This window comes from Phalaenopsis equestris, unplaced genomic scaffold (assembly GCF_001263595.1).
Source record: "Phalaenopsis equestris unplaced genomic scaffold, ASM126359v1 Scaffold000002, whole genome shotgun sequence".
NCBI classification, from domain to species: Eukaryota; Viridiplantae; Streptophyta; class Magnoliopsida; order Asparagales; family Orchidaceae; genus Phalaenopsis; species Phalaenopsis equestris.
Window position 1 is genome coordinate 65,075,855 of NW_018164444.1, and position 19,556 is coordinate 65,095,410.

At 34.7% G+C, this 19,556-nt stretch overlaps 1 protein-coding gene across 1 annotated transcript in view; it reads left to right on the forward strand.

Annotated features, from left to right (window-relative positions):
* Positions 1-17,842, forward strand: part of LOC110034883 (aspartate--tRNA ligase 2, cytoplasmic-like) — a 19,081-nt gene extending 1,239 nt beyond the window's left edge. The window contains exons 2-10 of the mRNA XM_020739125.1: positions 5,041-5,151; positions 5,344-5,457; positions 7,708-7,998; positions 8,394-8,504; positions 8,684-8,737; positions 15,297-15,376; positions 15,711-15,826; positions 16,854-16,968; positions 17,652-17,842. Coding sequence (XP_020594784.1) covers positions 5,041-5,151; positions 5,344-5,457; positions 7,708-7,998; positions 8,394-8,504; positions 8,684-8,737; positions 15,297-15,376; positions 15,711-15,826; positions 16,854-16,968; positions 17,652-17,778 — 1,119 coding nt within the window. The 3' untranslated portion in view covers positions 17,779-17,842. The remainder of the gene's footprint in view (positions 1-5,040; positions 5,152-5,343; positions 5,458-7,707; positions 7,999-8,393; positions 8,505-8,683; positions 8,738-15,296; positions 15,377-15,710; positions 15,827-16,853; positions 16,969-17,651) is intronic.
* Positions 17,843-19,556: the final 1,714 nt, after the last annotated feature.

The window sequence follows — 19,556 nt, forward strand, 5'->3', positions numbered from 1 at the left end:
GCGGAGCTGCGCTTGCTCGTGTGCGGCTTGTTTACACCCCTACATGGGGGAGACTTTGAAGAAGGACGGTTCTGAGCTTCTTACTTTGTTGGTGTAAAGAAATCGTACTGTGATCTTATGGCGCAGGTTTTGAGACGTACAAATCAGACAAAAATATTATTTTTTTCGCTATTCAGTTCTCATTGTTATCAAAGTGAAAAACACAATGTGAACCGGGAGGTTTTATTTTTGTTTCAAAGTATAAAGCATAGACAAAGTGATGCTTTTATTAATTAAAGCGTTAATTTGTTATATATAACTATTAATGTATAAATAGCTGTGCTGCAAACTAGGTCGAAGGCTCAGCTTGCGGTGCAATGGTCGAAGGCTCTGCTCCCTTTCGCTCCTTTGGCACGCTATGCCAAAGTTGAATAGGATGCATTTATTTCCACATGCTTATCTGATAAGACGAACTAGTCCGACTTGCTTTGCTTTAGCGTGTGGGAGTGCTTCACGCGTAGATACGCTCTTCTCTTGTAGTGATAGCATGACAACAACACGAAACAAACTGAATGAGTTTTGCGTTGCTTCACGCTTGAAGGACGCCTTGAATTGGGCTTTTAAAAACACCGAATTGCTATTATTTTACTTAGAGTACATGTGCAAGTCATTAATTACGGGATGTTAAGTGCCATATGGGCGTAGAGTTTTAGGCAGCAGGCCATGGCCTCTTTCTTGTCTGGAAGGATTGTTGAATGATATTAATATAAGATTCATCAGGAGCTGTACACCAAAGAAAATATGTTACAGAACAATCATGAATCGATTCTAGAAATCAAGTACAATATTGCAACAATCAAATGTATTTTTTTTGGTAACATGGGGGATTTTTATTTCTCATATACCTACTAAATAGTTGTGAATTGCCTCCCATCCCTCCTTATGCCTTTTCCTATATTATGGATTTACTACCCCAATGTTTTTAACGCACTATTCTTTTTATTGGCTATCTGATGCTTGCCTATATATATTGTAATTTTTCTATCTCATTGAAATAAGAAAAAATAATCGAGTCCTTCTCTTTGTAGTTTTTTTTTTTTTTTTTTTTTTTTTTTATGATATTTGAGCCATCTACTTCAATTGTACTTGTCCTCTTGGTTTGTATTCGTCTCTATACGGTGTGATGTTTAAACACAAAATAACTTTTTATTGGGGCTTCTTATCCTATGCCCATTTAGCAAAGAATCATTTCGTTATGCTAACTTTGTGTCAAGATTTCACATTTGATAGTTATTGGGCACAAGTTTAACGGGCAAAACCACCTCCAATAGGCCCAATCAGTTATGATGTTCATCAAAGAGTAAAAAAGATGATTCCTTACTGGAGCTACCTTTCTTAAAATAAAGATCTGAAGTTCAAACATGAGCTTTTATAGCAATATGGTAATTTACTTATCAATACCATGGAAAATTAAATTGATCAAAATTGCATGTTTCATGTGATTCAAAATGAAATATGAGATGCCACAAAAGAAACATACGTTAATGATGAAAATAAGGTAGTGTTACATGAAATTGGATGCCTTGTTTCTTATGAACTTGATTAGGAGTGTGGATATATCAATATATCAAAGTTTTTTTTGATAAAGTTAGGATTACAATTTATTACTACGATTAAATAAATTTTTTGATGAAGTTTGGGGTGAGATATTTGGGATATTACCACTTCCATGAATATGGAAAGTATTCTTTGAGGTTCAGAGAGAAGAAAACTAGAACAAGATCTTCATGAAGAAGCATGGAGTTCCAACTTAACACTTATAGAGAAGAAAACTAGAAAAAGATCTTCATGAATAGAGGTGTAAACGAACCGAACACGAACGAACAAATCACTTCAGATGTATGCACATCCAATGATAATGCCTCAAGTAAATAAGGCCTTGGTGCGATTATTGTTGTAATGTAAGTCTGGTGACATACAAATAAAACTTTGTTAGAAATTTATTGGAAATCCAACCGATTGCAATTTGGAAAGCAAGAACATGGTTTATTTGTTTCTAATAATGATCTTAAAAAATCAATACTATCTATGTACAATCAATAAAAATTTGAAATACTGGAAAAAATGTTCATTGAACTCCAAACATATTCAACCACTCCTCGACAGAAGAACAAATAAAATTGTTTTCAATGAGCTTGACTCAAAAATCAATATTTTTAATGTTTCTTTCTTGAAGCTCACATTCAGGGGATGGTTGTCATCAATCGTAATGAATATGAGTTTTATGTGACTATTCAAATATGGTTTACTTGAGCCTATATTTCTTGACCAACCCAACTCTCTTTTCCTTGATATTGATAGCTCTCAGTAACACATTCAACAAGAAAAATGCAACAAGATTTGTCTATTCCATACGTTAGCAAAATTCAATAAGAAAGAAAGATTTAAGGATTTTTTTATAAGCAAAATCTTATAGCCGACCTTTGCTTTGATCATCCTTCACAAGTTAACATTTATTATGATCTTAATATCTCGATTGTTCACTAGGAAATATGTAATGACTAAATAACCTTGTACATAAATATCTAATCAATGAGTACATCTTCTATTATTACTATTGGTTTTATATTTAATATTTCTAGTATGGACATCCCCAAAACATTCATGAAAAGAGATGTTATGCATGAAGATATAAGAGCACTTAACAGGAGTGCTATATGGATACTCTTTATCTTTCTTAAAGGAAATAAACTTATTGGGTACAAATGGGCTTTCAATATAAATTATAAGGCTGATGGGAGCATTGAAAGATATAAGACATGACTGGTTGCAGAAGGGACTACTCAAAACTTAAAAGATTGACTTTTCAAAAATATTTGCACTCGTTTCAAAGAATAATTTAGTCTAATTTATCATGTCTTTTGCTACTAATCTTGGTTGGCCTCTTTACCAAGTAGACATCGAAAGTTCTTTCTTAAATATTGACCATGAAGAAAAAATATATATGACTGTACCTCGTAGATTCAAGGTCACTGATAATAAAGTTACTATCTATAAACTTGAAAAATTTATATATTATCTCAAGTAATCTTCAAGGCCCTGATTTGATAAATTTACTCTCCTGATTAAAAGTATGCTACTCTATGAGCAAGCTAATTTCACTTACTTTAAATAGTAATTCATAGCTAAATCATTATTCTCATTGTCCATGCTGATGATATTATTTTATTTAACAATAATGAAGAAGAAATCAATTGATTGAACTAGAACTTAGAAAATTTATTTGAAATATAGACGGAGTCTTAAAATTTTTTATTGTTAGGGATATCACAAAATCAAAAAAATATATAGCTATCTATCAACAAAAGTATATTCTTGACGTTTTAAAAGAAAAATATATGATGGGTCACAAGCTTGCTAATACCCATATAAGTCTTCTAAATAAATTGGGCTCAAATGTGATACTCAGTGGACAGGGAGTTACCAATGAATAGTTGGAAAATTCATCATTTTCTACCATGCTCAACCTTGCATTTTTGTTTTATGGTGTTATTAGTTAATTTATGAATGCTCCCAGTGAAGAACATCTTAAGGCATTCTATAGGATGCTAAAGTATTTTAAACAATCACAAGTGGAAGGCCCCTTCTTCAAGAAAGGAACATATTGGAGTATTCAAATCTTCATTAATGTTGATGGTTGGATTTATATCTGTTTGCAATTTCATATTTGGCTATTGATAATTTATATGGGGAAATCTAATCATTTAGAAAAGTAAGAAGTTTATAGTTATCGTGAAAGTAGCACTGAAGTTGAGTTCATGGTCATGGATTATGGAATTTGTAAATAAATGTGGCTGTAAAGATATCTAGAAATCCTCAAAGTTCGCATTAAAGAATCAATAGCAAAGATATGTGACAAACAATCTATAATCTATATTAATTAAAGATCCAGTCCATTATAACAAGACTAGATATGTTGAGATTTATAGACATTTTATAAAGAAAAAAATTGAACAAAATTTTCAAAATAATCTACACGCTAATCTTAGAAGGCGTACGTCCTCACTAAAGCCCAAAATCAAATTCATTCCTCACTTCCAAGTTAGGAGCGATCAGAATATTTTTTTAGCTTGAAAGGGAGTTTGGAATTTAAAGCAGCTGAACCTTACCTTTCTTATCTTGAAGGGTTTCTAGATGATACAAATATGGGATGAATTAAGGTTTATATAGTAGAATCTACTGCATGCAATCACCAATCAATTCCAAAAATATTGAGTCCAAAATTGCAAACATTCTGGCAACATGGGGGGTGATTTTCCCATATTTTTTTACCTCATGGGCAACAGTGAATTGCCATGCAGCCCTTCTTAACAATTGGTCATGAAATCCTGCATAATTTATTTACAAGAGAGCTGTTTTTTATTGCCATTTTGAGGTAATATATGAAATGTTTGCTTGGTTTGATAACTTAAATAACTTCAATTTGTCAACCTGTGCGTTTACATAATTGGATTCACTTCTAACAATCAATTTCGAAAAATCTTCATTTATTATACATTTAAGTTGACAAGGGTCACTGTATTTATTTTAGTAAATCATTCAGCTTTCAGTTAATTGATTTTCTTTTGGAGTTTTAAGTAATGCAAGCTACATTTTTTGGAATGGCTTCTCTGAATGCTCTTGATTTCTGGAGATGACAGTGAAGGACCTTGTGTAATGGATATGCAGTTTGGAGTATTGACTGAGATTGAATAAAATTTTGCATGACCACTCTGTGTTAAACAATATAATCTCTATCGGCAGAATATCTTTTTGTCTTGGTTAATTGTTTAACCGATCATCTTATAATTAAACCTAGAGTTCTTTTGATTGTTTTTTACACTTCCTTTTTATTACGGCAATGTCTGCTCCTTTTTTGCTGTCCTGCTATTTTGGTTTACTGTTTGACCTGGGTTTGTTTATGAAAAACTTTTGTTCTGTTTAAAAAAATATCACGTTATTAAGATTTTTGTGTGCACCACAGAATGCATTCCCTAATTACTGATGCTCATGTTTTCGTAGGTGGAGATTCAAGTCAGGAAGCTGTACTGCATCAGTAGAGCTGTTCCAAACCTTCCTATAAATATTGAGGATGCAGCTCGAAGTGAGGAAGAAATCAAAGAAGCTGAAAAGGTAAATTATGATTTCTCATTTCCTTAGTTATTTTATAGTACTTTAGCTAATGCTCACCCTTTTATGTCATGAAAGTGAAACCTATGAATTCTATCCTCAATTTTTATTTGCCTTTTCCATTTAAACCTTATGCCTGTTTTGCCAATATATTTGTATTCTAATTAATTCTGCGATCTACTTTGTACATCACAGATGGGTGAAAAACTTGTTCGTGTTAACCAAGATACACGATTGAATAATAGAGTTCTTGATTTACGTACTCCAGCAAACCTAGCAATTTTTCGTCTTGAATCCTCCGTTGGATATGTAAGGCCTCTTTTTCTTTATTGCTACATTTTGTCAATTTCAAATTTCCAGTTTGAGATTGTTAACTGCATGAGATTGTTTTTTAATTGCCTTCAAATTCGCTGATTTTCATTGTACCTTCCATCTATTGTAAATTAATTTGTAGGATCCAGATATAGCTTACTTTGGCCTTTAGGAATCTCGCATGCATACATTTTTTGCTTGGGAAATTTACAAGAATTCCACTCAATTACTATATATATTTACATATCTAACACATAAAATTCAATTTTTATATCTATACCATTTTACATGTGCATGAAAATGTGTGTTTCACGTTTTAAAAGTTAAAATAATGATATTTTTAATGTGATACGAAAGATTTGGTTGGTATAAATGTAAAAATTAAAGTTCATGTGTAACACACGCCGAGTCCAACAAATAATTTGAAAACTTATCTTAGGTGCAAGGCTAAAAGGGCAATTTAGTAATTTATTCTTTATTATTTTGGGGTATAAATAAGACAAATATGCTTAGGGTTTGGCTTTGGGTTTGGGTTTGGGTTTTGTTGTCTTGGGCCTTAGGGTTAGAATTTGAGAGTGATCACCTACCTCGAATTGTTGGTGCTAGGATTAGGGTTAGGGTTAGTGAGAGATTGTGTACTTCTTGACTTGTAGGTTCTTATTTTTTATGCATTTTAGTTGTGTTATTTTGTGTTGGTGGAATAAAGAATTTTATTTGCCCAAATTCATCTCTGTTCATATAAAGTTGGTATCAAAGTATTCAATTTTGGGAATCAAAGACGGGATCGCGGGTACAGTGTTTTGCCTTGCCTTCATGATTGAATTTCGCAATTGAACTAGCTGGGAAGCAATGTCTGGATCACAACTTATAAGGGTCTACGTTGCATGCTTCTTGAAGAAACCAAGATAATAGATGATTTCGAGAAAAAAAAACATAGGAGAAGTGAGCCAAAACAAGTCAAAAATGGAGAAGCATTCTTGCATAAAAGGCACAATTGTCGTCCGTGGAGAGGAGATTCACAGCCCTGGAAGAATGATGAGGAAGATCATGACATTTCACACTAAACCCACCTCCATCCGCTGTGGAGTCGAGCGATGGCATGGGGAACAAATGCGAGCGGCAAGAATCAAAAGGATTCGTGCGACATTAGGGCGTCACTACTTTTGGCGAATATGGAGCCAGTGATTCGAGCGAAGGAATCAGAAGCTGACTCGAGCAACAACAATTAGAAGGAATAGCGCGACATCCAAACAGTTGGAACGAATGGAAGCCAATGGGACTTAGCAAAGGAGTCAGGAGTAGATTCAAGCGGCAACATTTGGATTGCAGGACATCAAGATGTTTGGAAAGAGGGGAATGGAACAGCGAACTATGGTTTGGAGGCCTACGTCCAACTGCATCAGTGCCTTTTATAGCGGCAATCTTCCACGCAGGAGATTTTGGAGTAATGTTGGGAATGAGATAGGTGGAGAAGATCGGGGGGGAATTTGTAAGGAACTGATTTTGATATTGTAGAATACTCGGAAGGGAGACAAGATGGTGATGCTTCGCGGTAATCCTAGTTTATGCAAGCCTTTGGTGACGCTCAATGCCATGGCGAGGGCAATTTAAGTTGCAAGGCTGAGATTTTTGATCAAGCTGCATAGAGACACTCGATACGGAGTTGGCAGAGATTTCAGTGATAGATGAGTTGCTGGATGTGCTGTTTGGGGCTGCGGTATTCTTCAATATTGACGAGAAGTCGGGATACTATTAGATTTGGATGCGGCTGAAGGATGTGCACAAGATGATATTTCAAACTTATGAGGGCCACTACAAATTTCTAATTAAAAGATTGTTAGATGATGATGCCATGTGGTAGCTACAATTTTATTCAACGGTAATTTTCTCTCTTCCACCTTGAAGACATTGTCTCTTTCTTTGAGGGGAGTACTAGAGTTAGGGTGGGGAGAGATCACCTACCTCTCGAATTATAGATGCTAGGGTTATGATTTGGGAGAGATCGCTTACCTTTAGAATTTTAGGTGTTTTTCTTTTATGTATCTGAGTTGTGTTGTTTTGTGTTGGTGAAGTAAAAAAAATTATTTGCTCTATTTTTACTTTGAAAATTTGTCTCTGTTCGCATCATGTATGTTAATACATAGGAATTGAATGGTATGTATTTTAATGCCTCTTTTTTCTCTGACCATTTAAACCATGAAAATTTAGATGTTACTATTTACTAACCATTCAAGACCTTCGACACAGATTTTTCGAGATTTTTTGCAATCTGAAGATTTTTTTGAAATTTATACACCGAAGTTGATAGCTGGTACAAGCGAAGGAGGTGCTTCCGTTTTCAAGTTAGACTACAAGGGTCAACCTGCTTGCTTAGCCCAATCACCACAGCTCCATAAGCAGATGGCTATATGCGCTGGTTTTGGACGTGTGTTTGTAGTTGGCTCAGTTTATAGGGCAGAAGATTCATATACTCACAGGCATCTGTGTGAATTTGTTGGTCTTGACGTTGAAATGGAGATCAAAGAGCATTATTTTGAGGTGAGAAGGGATTGCATGCTCTTATCATAACAACAGAGCTTTTTTTTATGGAATAAATCCCAAAATGGTGCCCCGACTGTTCTATCGTGGCTAATTTAGTCTCAAATTTTTGTAGTGCTCCGGTTTAATCCCTCAACTATAGAAAATTGATCCAAAATGGTCTTTCGTGTAGAAATCATGACACAAAAATTATCCCAATTTAGTCTCTCTGCTATGCAAAATTGATCCAAAGTTATGCCTTAAGGGATTAATTGAGATCAATTTTTAATAGTTGGGGGGAATAAATTCGAGAAAAGTAAAATTTTGGGACTAAATTGGCGACATCTGAATAGTGATGGGGCCATTTTGTAATTTAACCCTTTTTTTAATCTATGTATCTGTTGAATTATATGCAGGTTTTAGATATTGTGGACAGATTGTTTGTAACAATGTTTGACTACTTGAATGATAAATGCAAGAAGCTACTTGATGCAATTAACAAACAAGTCCCCTTTAAGCCACTGAAGGTAAACCAAATTTGGTTTCATATGTGATAGGAAGTTGTTTTCCCCTTCCATTGCACAATTTTTTCAATTAAGTATTTTTAATCCGCTTTATGTAATATTATTATTTAACATATTTTGCTTTTCTGCAAAATGGTTAAAGCTTCAAGGTTCTAATAAATTCAGATGCATTGTTATGGCAGTATTTGCGGAAGACCTTGCGCCTTACATTTGAGGAGGGCGTCCAAATGCTCAAGGTACACCCTTCATTTATATTTGGGAAATTTACATACATACCACCCGAGTCTTATTATTTGCATATTTAACACCCAAAGTTTGACATTTATACTTATAACACCTTGGTGTCATGAACATATGCATAAAAGGTGCATTTCACTTTTAAGAAGATAATGATGATGATATTTTAGATGTGATGTTAAAGATTTGAGTGGTTTGCATGTAAATATGAATGTTTAGGTGTTAGATATGTAAATACATAAGAACTGGTGGTATGCATATAAACGCCCCTTAATATTTTCTTTGCTTCTAAATCAGTTATTTTCTTATTTATTGTTTAAATTTTATGAATAAATCTGAAGGCAAGCTTTCCTCAATGACAATGCCAAACTTTGGAATATGGCCATTTGTTAAGCACTAGGGTTGGTAGGCTGCCATCAACTGGCACGCTACCAATACCTTACCTATTATTTATTTCCTAAAACAACTTATTTTTTTCATTTATTTTTATTTTCAAACCTAGCTGTCATGTGATTATGTCTTAATGATATCCTCTATAACCCTCATGAGTTGGGGCTATTAGAAATTAAAAACTTATGAAGTGATGTGAGTTGTAGGAATATTTTTTGAGTAAAAGATAATGTGGGAGATTGTCTTGTTTCCGCTTAAGCTTTGGCTTCTACTATTTCTTGGATGAAATAAAGGGACAATCATTGATTTCAAAGTTCATAGCAATTTTTATTATTTGATTTATATTTTATTTTGACTATCCACTCCCTAAACTCCTATAAGTAGGAGATAGGGTGAAAAGTATGCATGTGCTTAAATGTTATGCCTAGGGGTGTAAACTAGTTGAATGAAACTTGAGTCATCTGTGACTAGAGCTCATGATCGATTGATTATTCTAGCTTAAGCTCAAATCTGATCTTAATTCTTTGAGTTCGAGTTTTCTCACAAGTTGACTTATCTATTATGAAAGAGAAACTAATTTTAATAGAAGAAATTTTGTAATGAAATTGACAAATAAATGAGTAGTTATTAGAGAAATAATAAGAAACCACTTGTCACTTGTTATAAGAAAATAAAAAAATAATTTTAAATTTTTAAAAGAATTTATATTTGAACTCAAATTTAATTTATTTTAATTTTATTTTATATTAATATTTTTTAAATAAGTCTGCTCACTAGCTAGCAAGTTGAGTTGAGGCTAACTCAAATTTGGCTCGTGAGCTCTTTGAGCTCAACTTACGGGTTATTTATGAACCCCAACTCGAGTCAGCTCACGCGTCGATTTCGCTTAGTTAATACCCAACTTTATTATGAAAAAGGGCATTTTCCTAATATATTTTCATTAACTGGCCTGCTCATCCATCCACTATCCTTCTATTTTTCATCTAAATCACCTATATTTTAACTTTCTTCTCTTCAATAAATGAAATTCCACCATATCATTGATATATCATTTTCAATCTGTCTTCAATAAAGTAAAAATTTTCCAAGATAGATCGCATAACCTATTTCATGATCCTTATGAAGTACTCAATGCATAAGTTAATTGAAAAACATCATATGAGCCATTCCATTCACCCCTACTCTCATCATTACTTGATGGTAATGACACTTTAAGATTAATCTTTCAGAAATTTGTAACCCTACTCATCTTATCTAACATGTCATCTAATCTTGGTATGAGAAATTAATATTTGATTGTGATTTTATCATTAACTCAACTATCTCAAGCACATGCTCCAACTCTTATCCTTCTTAGGTGCGACTAAAGGAGGCAATACGTGAAGGCTCATTCATTCCTTAAAAATCCTTTTGTTCGATAATTTATCTACACGTCTTTTAAGTCACCATGTTTAATGTGATTCATTTTATGATATGGCAACTTTGGTTATGATGTTCCATTGAATAAATCTATGACATGTTGAATATTCTTGCATGGTATTAATGCATCAATTAATTCATGTGGTCATAGTCTATTAAATTTAGCTAGTATTTGACTAACATTTTTAGGCCCTGTTTGGGGCCGCTTTTTTCAAATGGCGCTGCCCCAAACCGCGAAAAATTTTTGTTTGGCTCCCAACTTCGCGGCCGCATGACGCTAAAGCGGGCGGAAAGCGGGCCTGCTGTCGGTCAACTTATTTTTCTCGATTAGATTGATTTGAGGTCAACAGCCGCGGGATCGACCCTCCGACCCCAGCTTTCTCTTCGCTAATACTTTTTATCATTCCATTCAAAAATTTAATCGGCACAAAGTTCTGAAATTTAATAAGAAAAGCATGGAATGGACATAAAATTTCAGCGATGATGCTATGAAAAGGAATTTGGCTTTTAAAGCAATTGACAAATCTTAAGGGTGGATTTAATGAAATCTTCTTACAAGTCAAGATAGTTTTATTAAATATGTTCAAAAGTGAATAAACAGGCCAAACCCAGGCCGCAAGACCCGATGATTAATCTGTGAGCACGAGACTTGGGGCATGAATGTGGAACGGTTATATTCACCTGTAGGAGATTTTGTTAAACTAAACTACATATTATTGTAACATAAGAGCAGGGTTCAGCATCATAAGTTTGCGTTCAATCCCAAGTTTTCCAATTGTAACCAACAAAATCTTTAGTTTAACAGGTTTTTTTTTTGTATTAAATTTTTGTGAAAAACTAAAGTTTTTATTACACTATTGTTAGACATCCAAGCACTCTTTACCCACATTTTAGTTGTTTGAGATTTGTTATAATAGAACCCAATATATTTCTTATTGATGCAAAGAAGGGTATAAATACCTATTAGAGGATATACCCGTAAGGAAACACATAAAAATATAATAAAGGAATAAAAGGAAAAAAAATGAAAGAAAATAAAAGCAAATAAAAGTAATTATTACTCAATTTTGTATTAATAATTATTCTAATACTCCCCCTCAAGTTGATGCATAGATGTCTGTCATGTTCAACTTGGATTTTAACTCATTGAACAGTGGCCGAGAAATGTTCTTTGTGAGAATATCTACCAGCTGACCACTAGATGATACAAACGGAACACAAATTTTTCCAAACTTGAGCTTTGCCTTAATGAAGTGCCGGTCAATCTCAACATACTTGGTGCGATCATGCTGGACATGGTTATGAGAAATGCTTATGACAACCATGTTATCAGAGAACAACTGTAGGGGAGCAGAGACTGTCATACGTATTTCATGGAGCATGATGTGTAACTAGAGAGCTTTACAAATTTGTAGGGACATGGATCCAAATTCGGCATCTATACTATTCCCGAGTAACTACAAATTGTTTTTTACTTTTACACGTGATCAGGTTTTCCCACACAATTGAACAATACCCCGAGGTAGACCGCCGATCATGAACAAACTTGACCCAATCCGTGTCTGTGTAAAATGTAATAGAACTAGAGGTGTGGCGGGAAAAAACAAACTTGAGCCAGATGTCCCTTTTAAATAGTGGAAAATTCGATGGACAACTTGGAGGTAGTGCTCGTAGGGATCATATATGAATCGACTTACTATTCCAACTGCTGACAATCATTGGTTCGCACATGAGAAGATTGTTATCTGGTAAAAGGTTAATCACATTTTTCTGTTGAGACGAACAAATACCTTGAGATGACCGAGCAACTTTCATGCCTAAGAAGTATTGGAGAGATCCTAAGCCCTTCATTTCAAAGAAAACAAAAAGCATGCCTTTCAGAGACTCCAATGTTGGTAGATCATCAACTGTGAGAACAATATCGTCAACATAGACAATAAAGATAGTTACCTGGCCGCTGAAGGAATGTCGGAAGAAGAGTATGACCCGATTGAGCTTAAGTGAATCTATGACCTACCACCATCTTTGTGAATTTCTCAAAACATACCCGTGGTGATTGCTTAAATCCATAAAGGGATTTTTCATAGTTTACATGCTTGCCCTGGGAGGCAGTGGAGTTAAAGCCTGGAGGAAGCGCCATATATATACCTCATTTGTAAGATCGCCATTCAGGAACGCATTCTTAACATCAAGCTGAAATAAGGGTCAATCCAGATTTATTGCAAGTGATAAGAGGACCCGACTGGTGTTTAATTTGACAACTGGAACAAATGTCTCTTCATAATCAACTCTGTAGGTCTGTGAGCATCCTTTGACGACCAATCACGCCTTATTGTGTTCAAGGGATCCATCATATTTAAACTTGACGCTAAAAATCCATCGATATCCCACTGCTTTCTTGCCCCGAGGAAGATCAACAATTTCTCAAATGGTTTCGCTGAAAAGTATTCATCTCCTTCATGACAACAGATTTCTAGGCTGGGTCTGCTAGGGTAGCCTCAGTACTAGACTGAAGCTGATGATTGGTCAGGATCGTAACAAATGCTCTGTAGGTTGGTGATAATCTATGAAGAGAGACATAATTTGCCATGGGATAGAGAGTCCGTCTGATTGTGTACCTTATTAAAGGAATCAACTTCCTCATTTAGAGTAGGAGCAGGTTCCGCTGAAGAGTATTCATCTCCTTCATGACAACAATTTTCTAGGCTGGGTCTGCTAGGTTAGCCTTAGTAATAGACGAAAGCTGATGATTGGTCAGGGCCGTAACAAATGCTCTGTAGGTTGGTGATATTGTATGAAGAGAGACATAGTTTGCCATGGGATAGAGAGAGTCTGTCGGATTGTGTACCTTATTAGAGGAACCGACTTCCTCATTTGGAGTAGGAGCAGTACTGGGGATGTTGTTTGGAGGGGATTTAGGGTCCAACAAGGGGTTAGCAAAGCTTCAGAGTAGGTGCATCAGAACGAGTGCATCGAATGTAGACACAGAGAGTGGGAGGGTGTGCTGGTGAAAACGAACTGACAGAGGACTCCTCGGTGGTAGGAGAAGTGGGTGGAATCAAAAGAATGAATGCTTAGAGTGTAAACACAGAGAGTGGGATTGAGTTCCTTTATGGTAGGTGACGTGAGGGGAACATCCACAAGAGTAGGGTAAGGAGCAGTGTCCAAGAACTCTAGCTCCCCCTGGTGGCCGAGTTAGGAAAGTAGGGAACACTTTAAAAAAAAAGAGACATCAACATTCACATACACCTTATTTGTGGTAGGGTCAAAGCATCTATACCCCTTTTGAGTAACAGAGTATCTGACAAAAACACATTTTATAAACCTGAGATCAAGCTTACTCCGAGTGGGGGTCATGTTTCGAACAAAGACTTCGCACCCAAAAATTTGGGATATAAAGTGAAGAAGATCTGATTATTAGGAAAGCAAGATCTTAAGGCAGCTAAGGGGGTACAAAAGTTGTGAATTTTTTAGGGAACTCTATTTATGAGTAAGTGGCAGTAAGCATGACATCATTCCTACATTTGAGATATTAGAGTGAAACATAATGGAGCGCGTAACATCGAGAAAATATCGGTTTTTTCTCTCAGCTATCCCATTTTGTTGAGTGTTGGTACACGAGCTATGCCCTTACTTAACTTGAATTATTCTAATATAAAGTTGAAAAAATCACTATACATGAATTATTCTAATATAAAGTTGAAAAAATCACTATTAGAAGGATGAGGATCCGACTCTCTTCTCGACGAATCTCAGTGAAAGCACTGCCAGTAGAAGGAAGAGGGCGTTCCCGGACTTCGTCAAGTTCTTTGTTGAAGCCTCCTAAAAATTGAAACATGCGGTCATTTTCTATAATTTTTTGAAAAAGAGAAGTCAGCCAGAGATTCTCAAGCGCAGCCATAATATAGGTCGCATTTCAACCATAATGCAACTGGATCAAAAAGTTTGGGTTGTTTTCCTGCCCTCTGTTCTGCAGAGGAACGGAAGTTTGGTTTGATCCTCAGGTGAAATCAAGAACACCTTCTGATGACGGCTCAATTCTGGAGGAGTCCGTCTTGGTTCGATTGAGCCAAATGAGATTTTAGGGTGTTGAGACATCGTAAAGTTCCAAATGCTAGAGGGTAGGTATATGGCCTCGGGAAGTGGTTTCTACTAGAAGAGAACTTCTGGCGTGCTGGACGAAGGTTCCGTCGATCAGAGCTTATATGCTGGAAGAAATCTCCTTTGGAATATGAAGCTGGAAGTAATCTCTTTACGAATCTGAAGACGAGCTGCTAAAGAGGCTACTTCCCGTTGCTGGAGATGTTACCTTGCTGGTGATGGGAACCTATTAAAAGCCCTTTGTCACCTCCCAAAAGAGCCCTTATGGGTACGGGAACCAGGCAGAAGCTTGGAGACGGAACTTCTTTGGAGGCGGCAGTCTGGCTGTCTGGAGAGGAGATCCTGGGGACGGGATCAGGGAAGAGTACCTAGCTGGTTCCAGGAACCTGGACGCAGATCTAGCCGGCTGTAGGGACAGGGCATGACTCTGATACCATGTTAGAATAGTACCCAAGACTTTTCTTATTGATGCAAAGAGGTGTATAAATTCCCATTACAAGATATATTTGTAAGGAAACAAATACAAATAGAACAAATTAATAAATGAAAGAAAATGAAAGCAATTAAAAGTAAATAATACAGAATTCTGTATTAATAAATATTCTAATTTTATTCTAATATTATAATAAGATTTATTCTTATTTGCAGGATGCCGGTGTAGAAGTTGACCCCTTCGGTGACCTTAATACCGAGGCAGAAAGGACACTGGGCCGTCTCGTTCTTCAGAAGTACGTATCACTTTTGCTTGGTGAAATTCTTATGGAAGATTTGTATCCACATAATTCCTAAGTATTTACATATCTAATGCCAATCTTTAATTTTTACATGCATACCACATTTCCTGGTCTTGAAAAGGTGTATTTCACATTTAGAAGTTAAAAAGTGGTATTTTTTCTGTTATATTTGGGTGGTATAAATGTAAAAATCAAAATTTAGGCATTTGATATTTAAGTCATAGGAATTAGGCGATGTGTATATAAAAGCCCCCATTTTTATTTCTGCTTAGTCATGCCTTCCCTGTAAGTGACCTGGCTTTTCATATTTTACATGTTGTTTAAACAGGTATGATACTGAGTTTTACATACTTCATAGATATCCTTTGGCAGTACGACCATTCTATACCATGCCATGTCCCGACAACCCGTTATATAGTAACTCTTTCGATGTCTTTATCCGAGGTGAGAAGAACTTCTCTTTTCGTCAGCATATTTATGAGTTGGTTGCGTTTCTGACCTGCGGTGATTTCATTTTGATTATGATTACTTGTGGATTTTGTTATATTGTCTGATGAGTATGACCATATACTAAATAGCTATCAACATGGTGCATGGCTGTTGCCCTAATGTTTTTCCAATGATTTTTATTCTTGGTTGATGCTTAGGGGCTGATTGGGATAACTTTTATTTTTTTATTTTTGATTTTTTTGTTTATGTTTTGATTTGAAACAAAAGAAGTTTGAAATATTTGATTGAGATATGATTGTTTTTAGAAATATTCAAAATACCTTAAAGTTATTTTGAGTATTTTCAAGAACATTTAATTTTGTTTTTATAAACAAAAATAAAGATATTAAAAAAAAAATACTAAACAAACATTAAGGAAAAAAAAAAAAAACACAAACTAAATTAGTCCCAAACAAGCCCCAAAATTTTGCGTGCCATTTTTCAGTGTAGCTTCTTTGCAACTTGTTTGAAGTCTAATACATTTTTTGTCCAGCAAAAGGGAATGGCTATGACAAGTTTGTATAAAGTTTTGTGTATGTTGGAGCTTAATATTTTCAAGAGGAGACCTGCTAAAAGCCAACATCTTACTAAAATTTTGATTTCACTTACTGGGCTTCAGGAAGAATTTCCACCTATTGACACTCGTAGATTCAAAATACCCATTGTGAATCCAATTGACACTCGTAGATTCAAAATACCCATTGTGGCTCAATAGGTGGAAATTCTTATGGAATTGGATTCATCCATTGAAAAAGTTATGATATGTACTATTAATGATAAACTGATCTTGATAATTGTTGAAATTTTGCGTCTTACAAGTTGTAATGATGTTGAAGAGAGTTTTTGGCCTTAATCTTACATTTAAAGATGATAACATAAAAATCTAAGAAATGGGTGTTCTAAGAAATGCTTCAAATGGACATAATATGGTAGGTGTGCTCGTAACTTTTAAAAATGACTTACAAGTTCTGATTTTTTCAAGGTGAGGAGATAATTTCTGGAGCTCAAAGAGTCCACGTAGCTGAATTATTAACCGCTCGAGCAGAGGCTTGTGGAATTGACGTCAATACAATATCCACTTACGTGGATTCATTTCGGTGCGCCCTTTTTTGATTCCATGTGTTATGTTTCACTTGCTGCTGTTTCTAAGTAATAATATGTTGCATTTATTTGTGTTCAAACACTGCTGAGCATTGGTGTACTTGTTGCATGCAAGTGAAAATTCTTTTTTGAAATTAAAGTAGAAAACTTCTTGTTGTTGGAAGTCAAAAGTGTGTTGAATCATGCAGTATTAGCCCGGATTCTGGAGGATTTAGAGGAATTACTTCTTTTTGGTGGGTTTTTTTCTTGGATAATTGCATATTTGTTTCCTCTTCTAGTGTTTTGCAGGTCTTTGATTATAACTTCGAAGGATGATTCTTTTTGTGCTAATATGTGGTTTGAATCTCTCAATTAATGATTCATTTCTTCTTTCATCATAATTATTTAGTGCTTGATTTGTGCGTGTGATTTGAGATGCTGCCAAGTTTAATAGATATCATCAATTAAGATGTTTTACCATGAGTTTTGATATTCGAGCCGAGAATTTGAAAAATGGGTGAAAGTGGGTGGTTGATTTGTAAATAGCAAGTTTGGTGTACTTCCTTCACAATTTTCTTTACAAATTTAAGATTTTTTATTTAAATCTTAAATTGTTGTTTTTACAGATCTACCGTATTATTTAGTTTGTAAGTTTTTTTTTAAAATAATTTTTGGTTAATAAATTGGTCTTTGGTGACAGATATGGTGCATGGCCTCATGGTGGCTTCGGAGTTGGACTGGAGCGAGTGGTTATGCTCTTCTGCGGTCTCAGCAACATTCGTCAAGCCTCACTCTTCCCACGTGACCCCAAGCGCTTGGCTCCATAACCACAACCATCTCCAAATTCATTGCTCTGCCCTCAATTTGCAAGAGATATCAGTTTTTTTTTTTTTTTTTTTTATAGTAATTATTATTAAAGTTCTAAATTTGCAAAAATGTTAAGTTTTGATTTTATTTAAAGTTGATTCAAATTTGACATGAATGGTTAATTATATGTATGTTAAAGATGTTAAGTAAGTCGGGTTTGGGTCTGTTGGGTGAATGTAAGTTGGGTTCGGATTAAATATTACTTTACACATTTATACCGCTAAAATATTTCATATCAGATCAAATATATCATCATTTCAACTAAAAAAATTAAAATGCACCTTTTCATGCATAGGTAAGACAGTAAGTAAAAATTAAATTTTAGATGTTAAATATGTCAATGCATAAGAATTGAGAGGTATGTATGTAAATCATTCAAATAAAATGGGAGCGTTTTACATACCACAGAATTCTTATATATTTCCATAACTAGCACCTAAACATTAACATTTACATCCATAAATAATATACCACTATTACTATTTTTTTTTAAAATGAAATGCAAATTTTCAAGCATAAGTTTATGACATAGAGTTGTGGAAGTGTAAATAACAAACTTAAGTGTTACATATATAAATACATAGATTAGAATTGTGTTATGTATGTAATTTCCCTTTTTACAGTTATAATTTATAATTATGAAATAATAATAATAATAATAATAACGAGGAGGAATTAATGCTTTTATTACGTGGAAGCACAATCGTTGGTGTCGAACAATCAAGAGCCCGCCCGATTTTTTGGCCCACCCGATTTTTTGATTCGAGCCCAATTTTATTCCTTGTTGATTTTTTCCGATTTCTAATTTAGTTATTTTCTATTAGACTTCCCTGAATTTTTAGTTTGATGTTTTGAGACAGCTAGCTTGTTTTTGATATTTTGAACAACAACAACAACAAAGCCTTAATACCACCACGTGGGGTCGGTTACATGTATTTTTTTTCTCCATTGAGTCCTATTTTGTGTAAGATTTTCATTTAGTTCTAATAAATTAAGATCCTTTTTTATACAATAAGCCCAAATCTTCCTAGGTCTATCTCTGCCTTTCTTAACATAAGTCGAATCTAAAACATCTAATCTCCTAATCAGATCATCAGATGGTCGATGTTTAATGTGACTAAATTATTTAAGATACTCTCTAATCTACACCAACCCTATCAAAGATATATTCATTTCGTATTTTGTCTCTAAGTGTAAAACCACTCCACCTAATCATTCTTATCTCAACAACACTTAACTTAATATTATGCTTCTCTTATAAAGGTCAACATTCAACACCATAGAGCATTGCAGGTCTCACTACCCTCTTATAAAATTTTCCTTTCAGTCTAAGAGGTACTTTTCCATCACACAAAAGGCCCAAATCATTCCTCCATTTCAACCAACCAACTTAAATTCTACTATTAACATCCCCATTTATATCACCATCTATATCACCATTTATATCACCATCGCTTTGAACAATAGACCCAAGATATCTAAATCATTCACACATTTTAATAATTTGATCATCCAAAGGTACATTTTTGTCACTAGAGCTAATACTACTAAAATTACATTCCATGCATTCAGTTTTAGTTCTACTCAAATGAAGGCCTTTAGACTCCAATGTAGGCATCCATAATTCAAGTTTTTTCCTGGGCTTTTTCGCTCATCTTATCCACGAGAAGGATATCATCAACAAAAAACATACACCAAGGTACATCCTCCTGTAAATATCCAGTAAGACCATTCATAA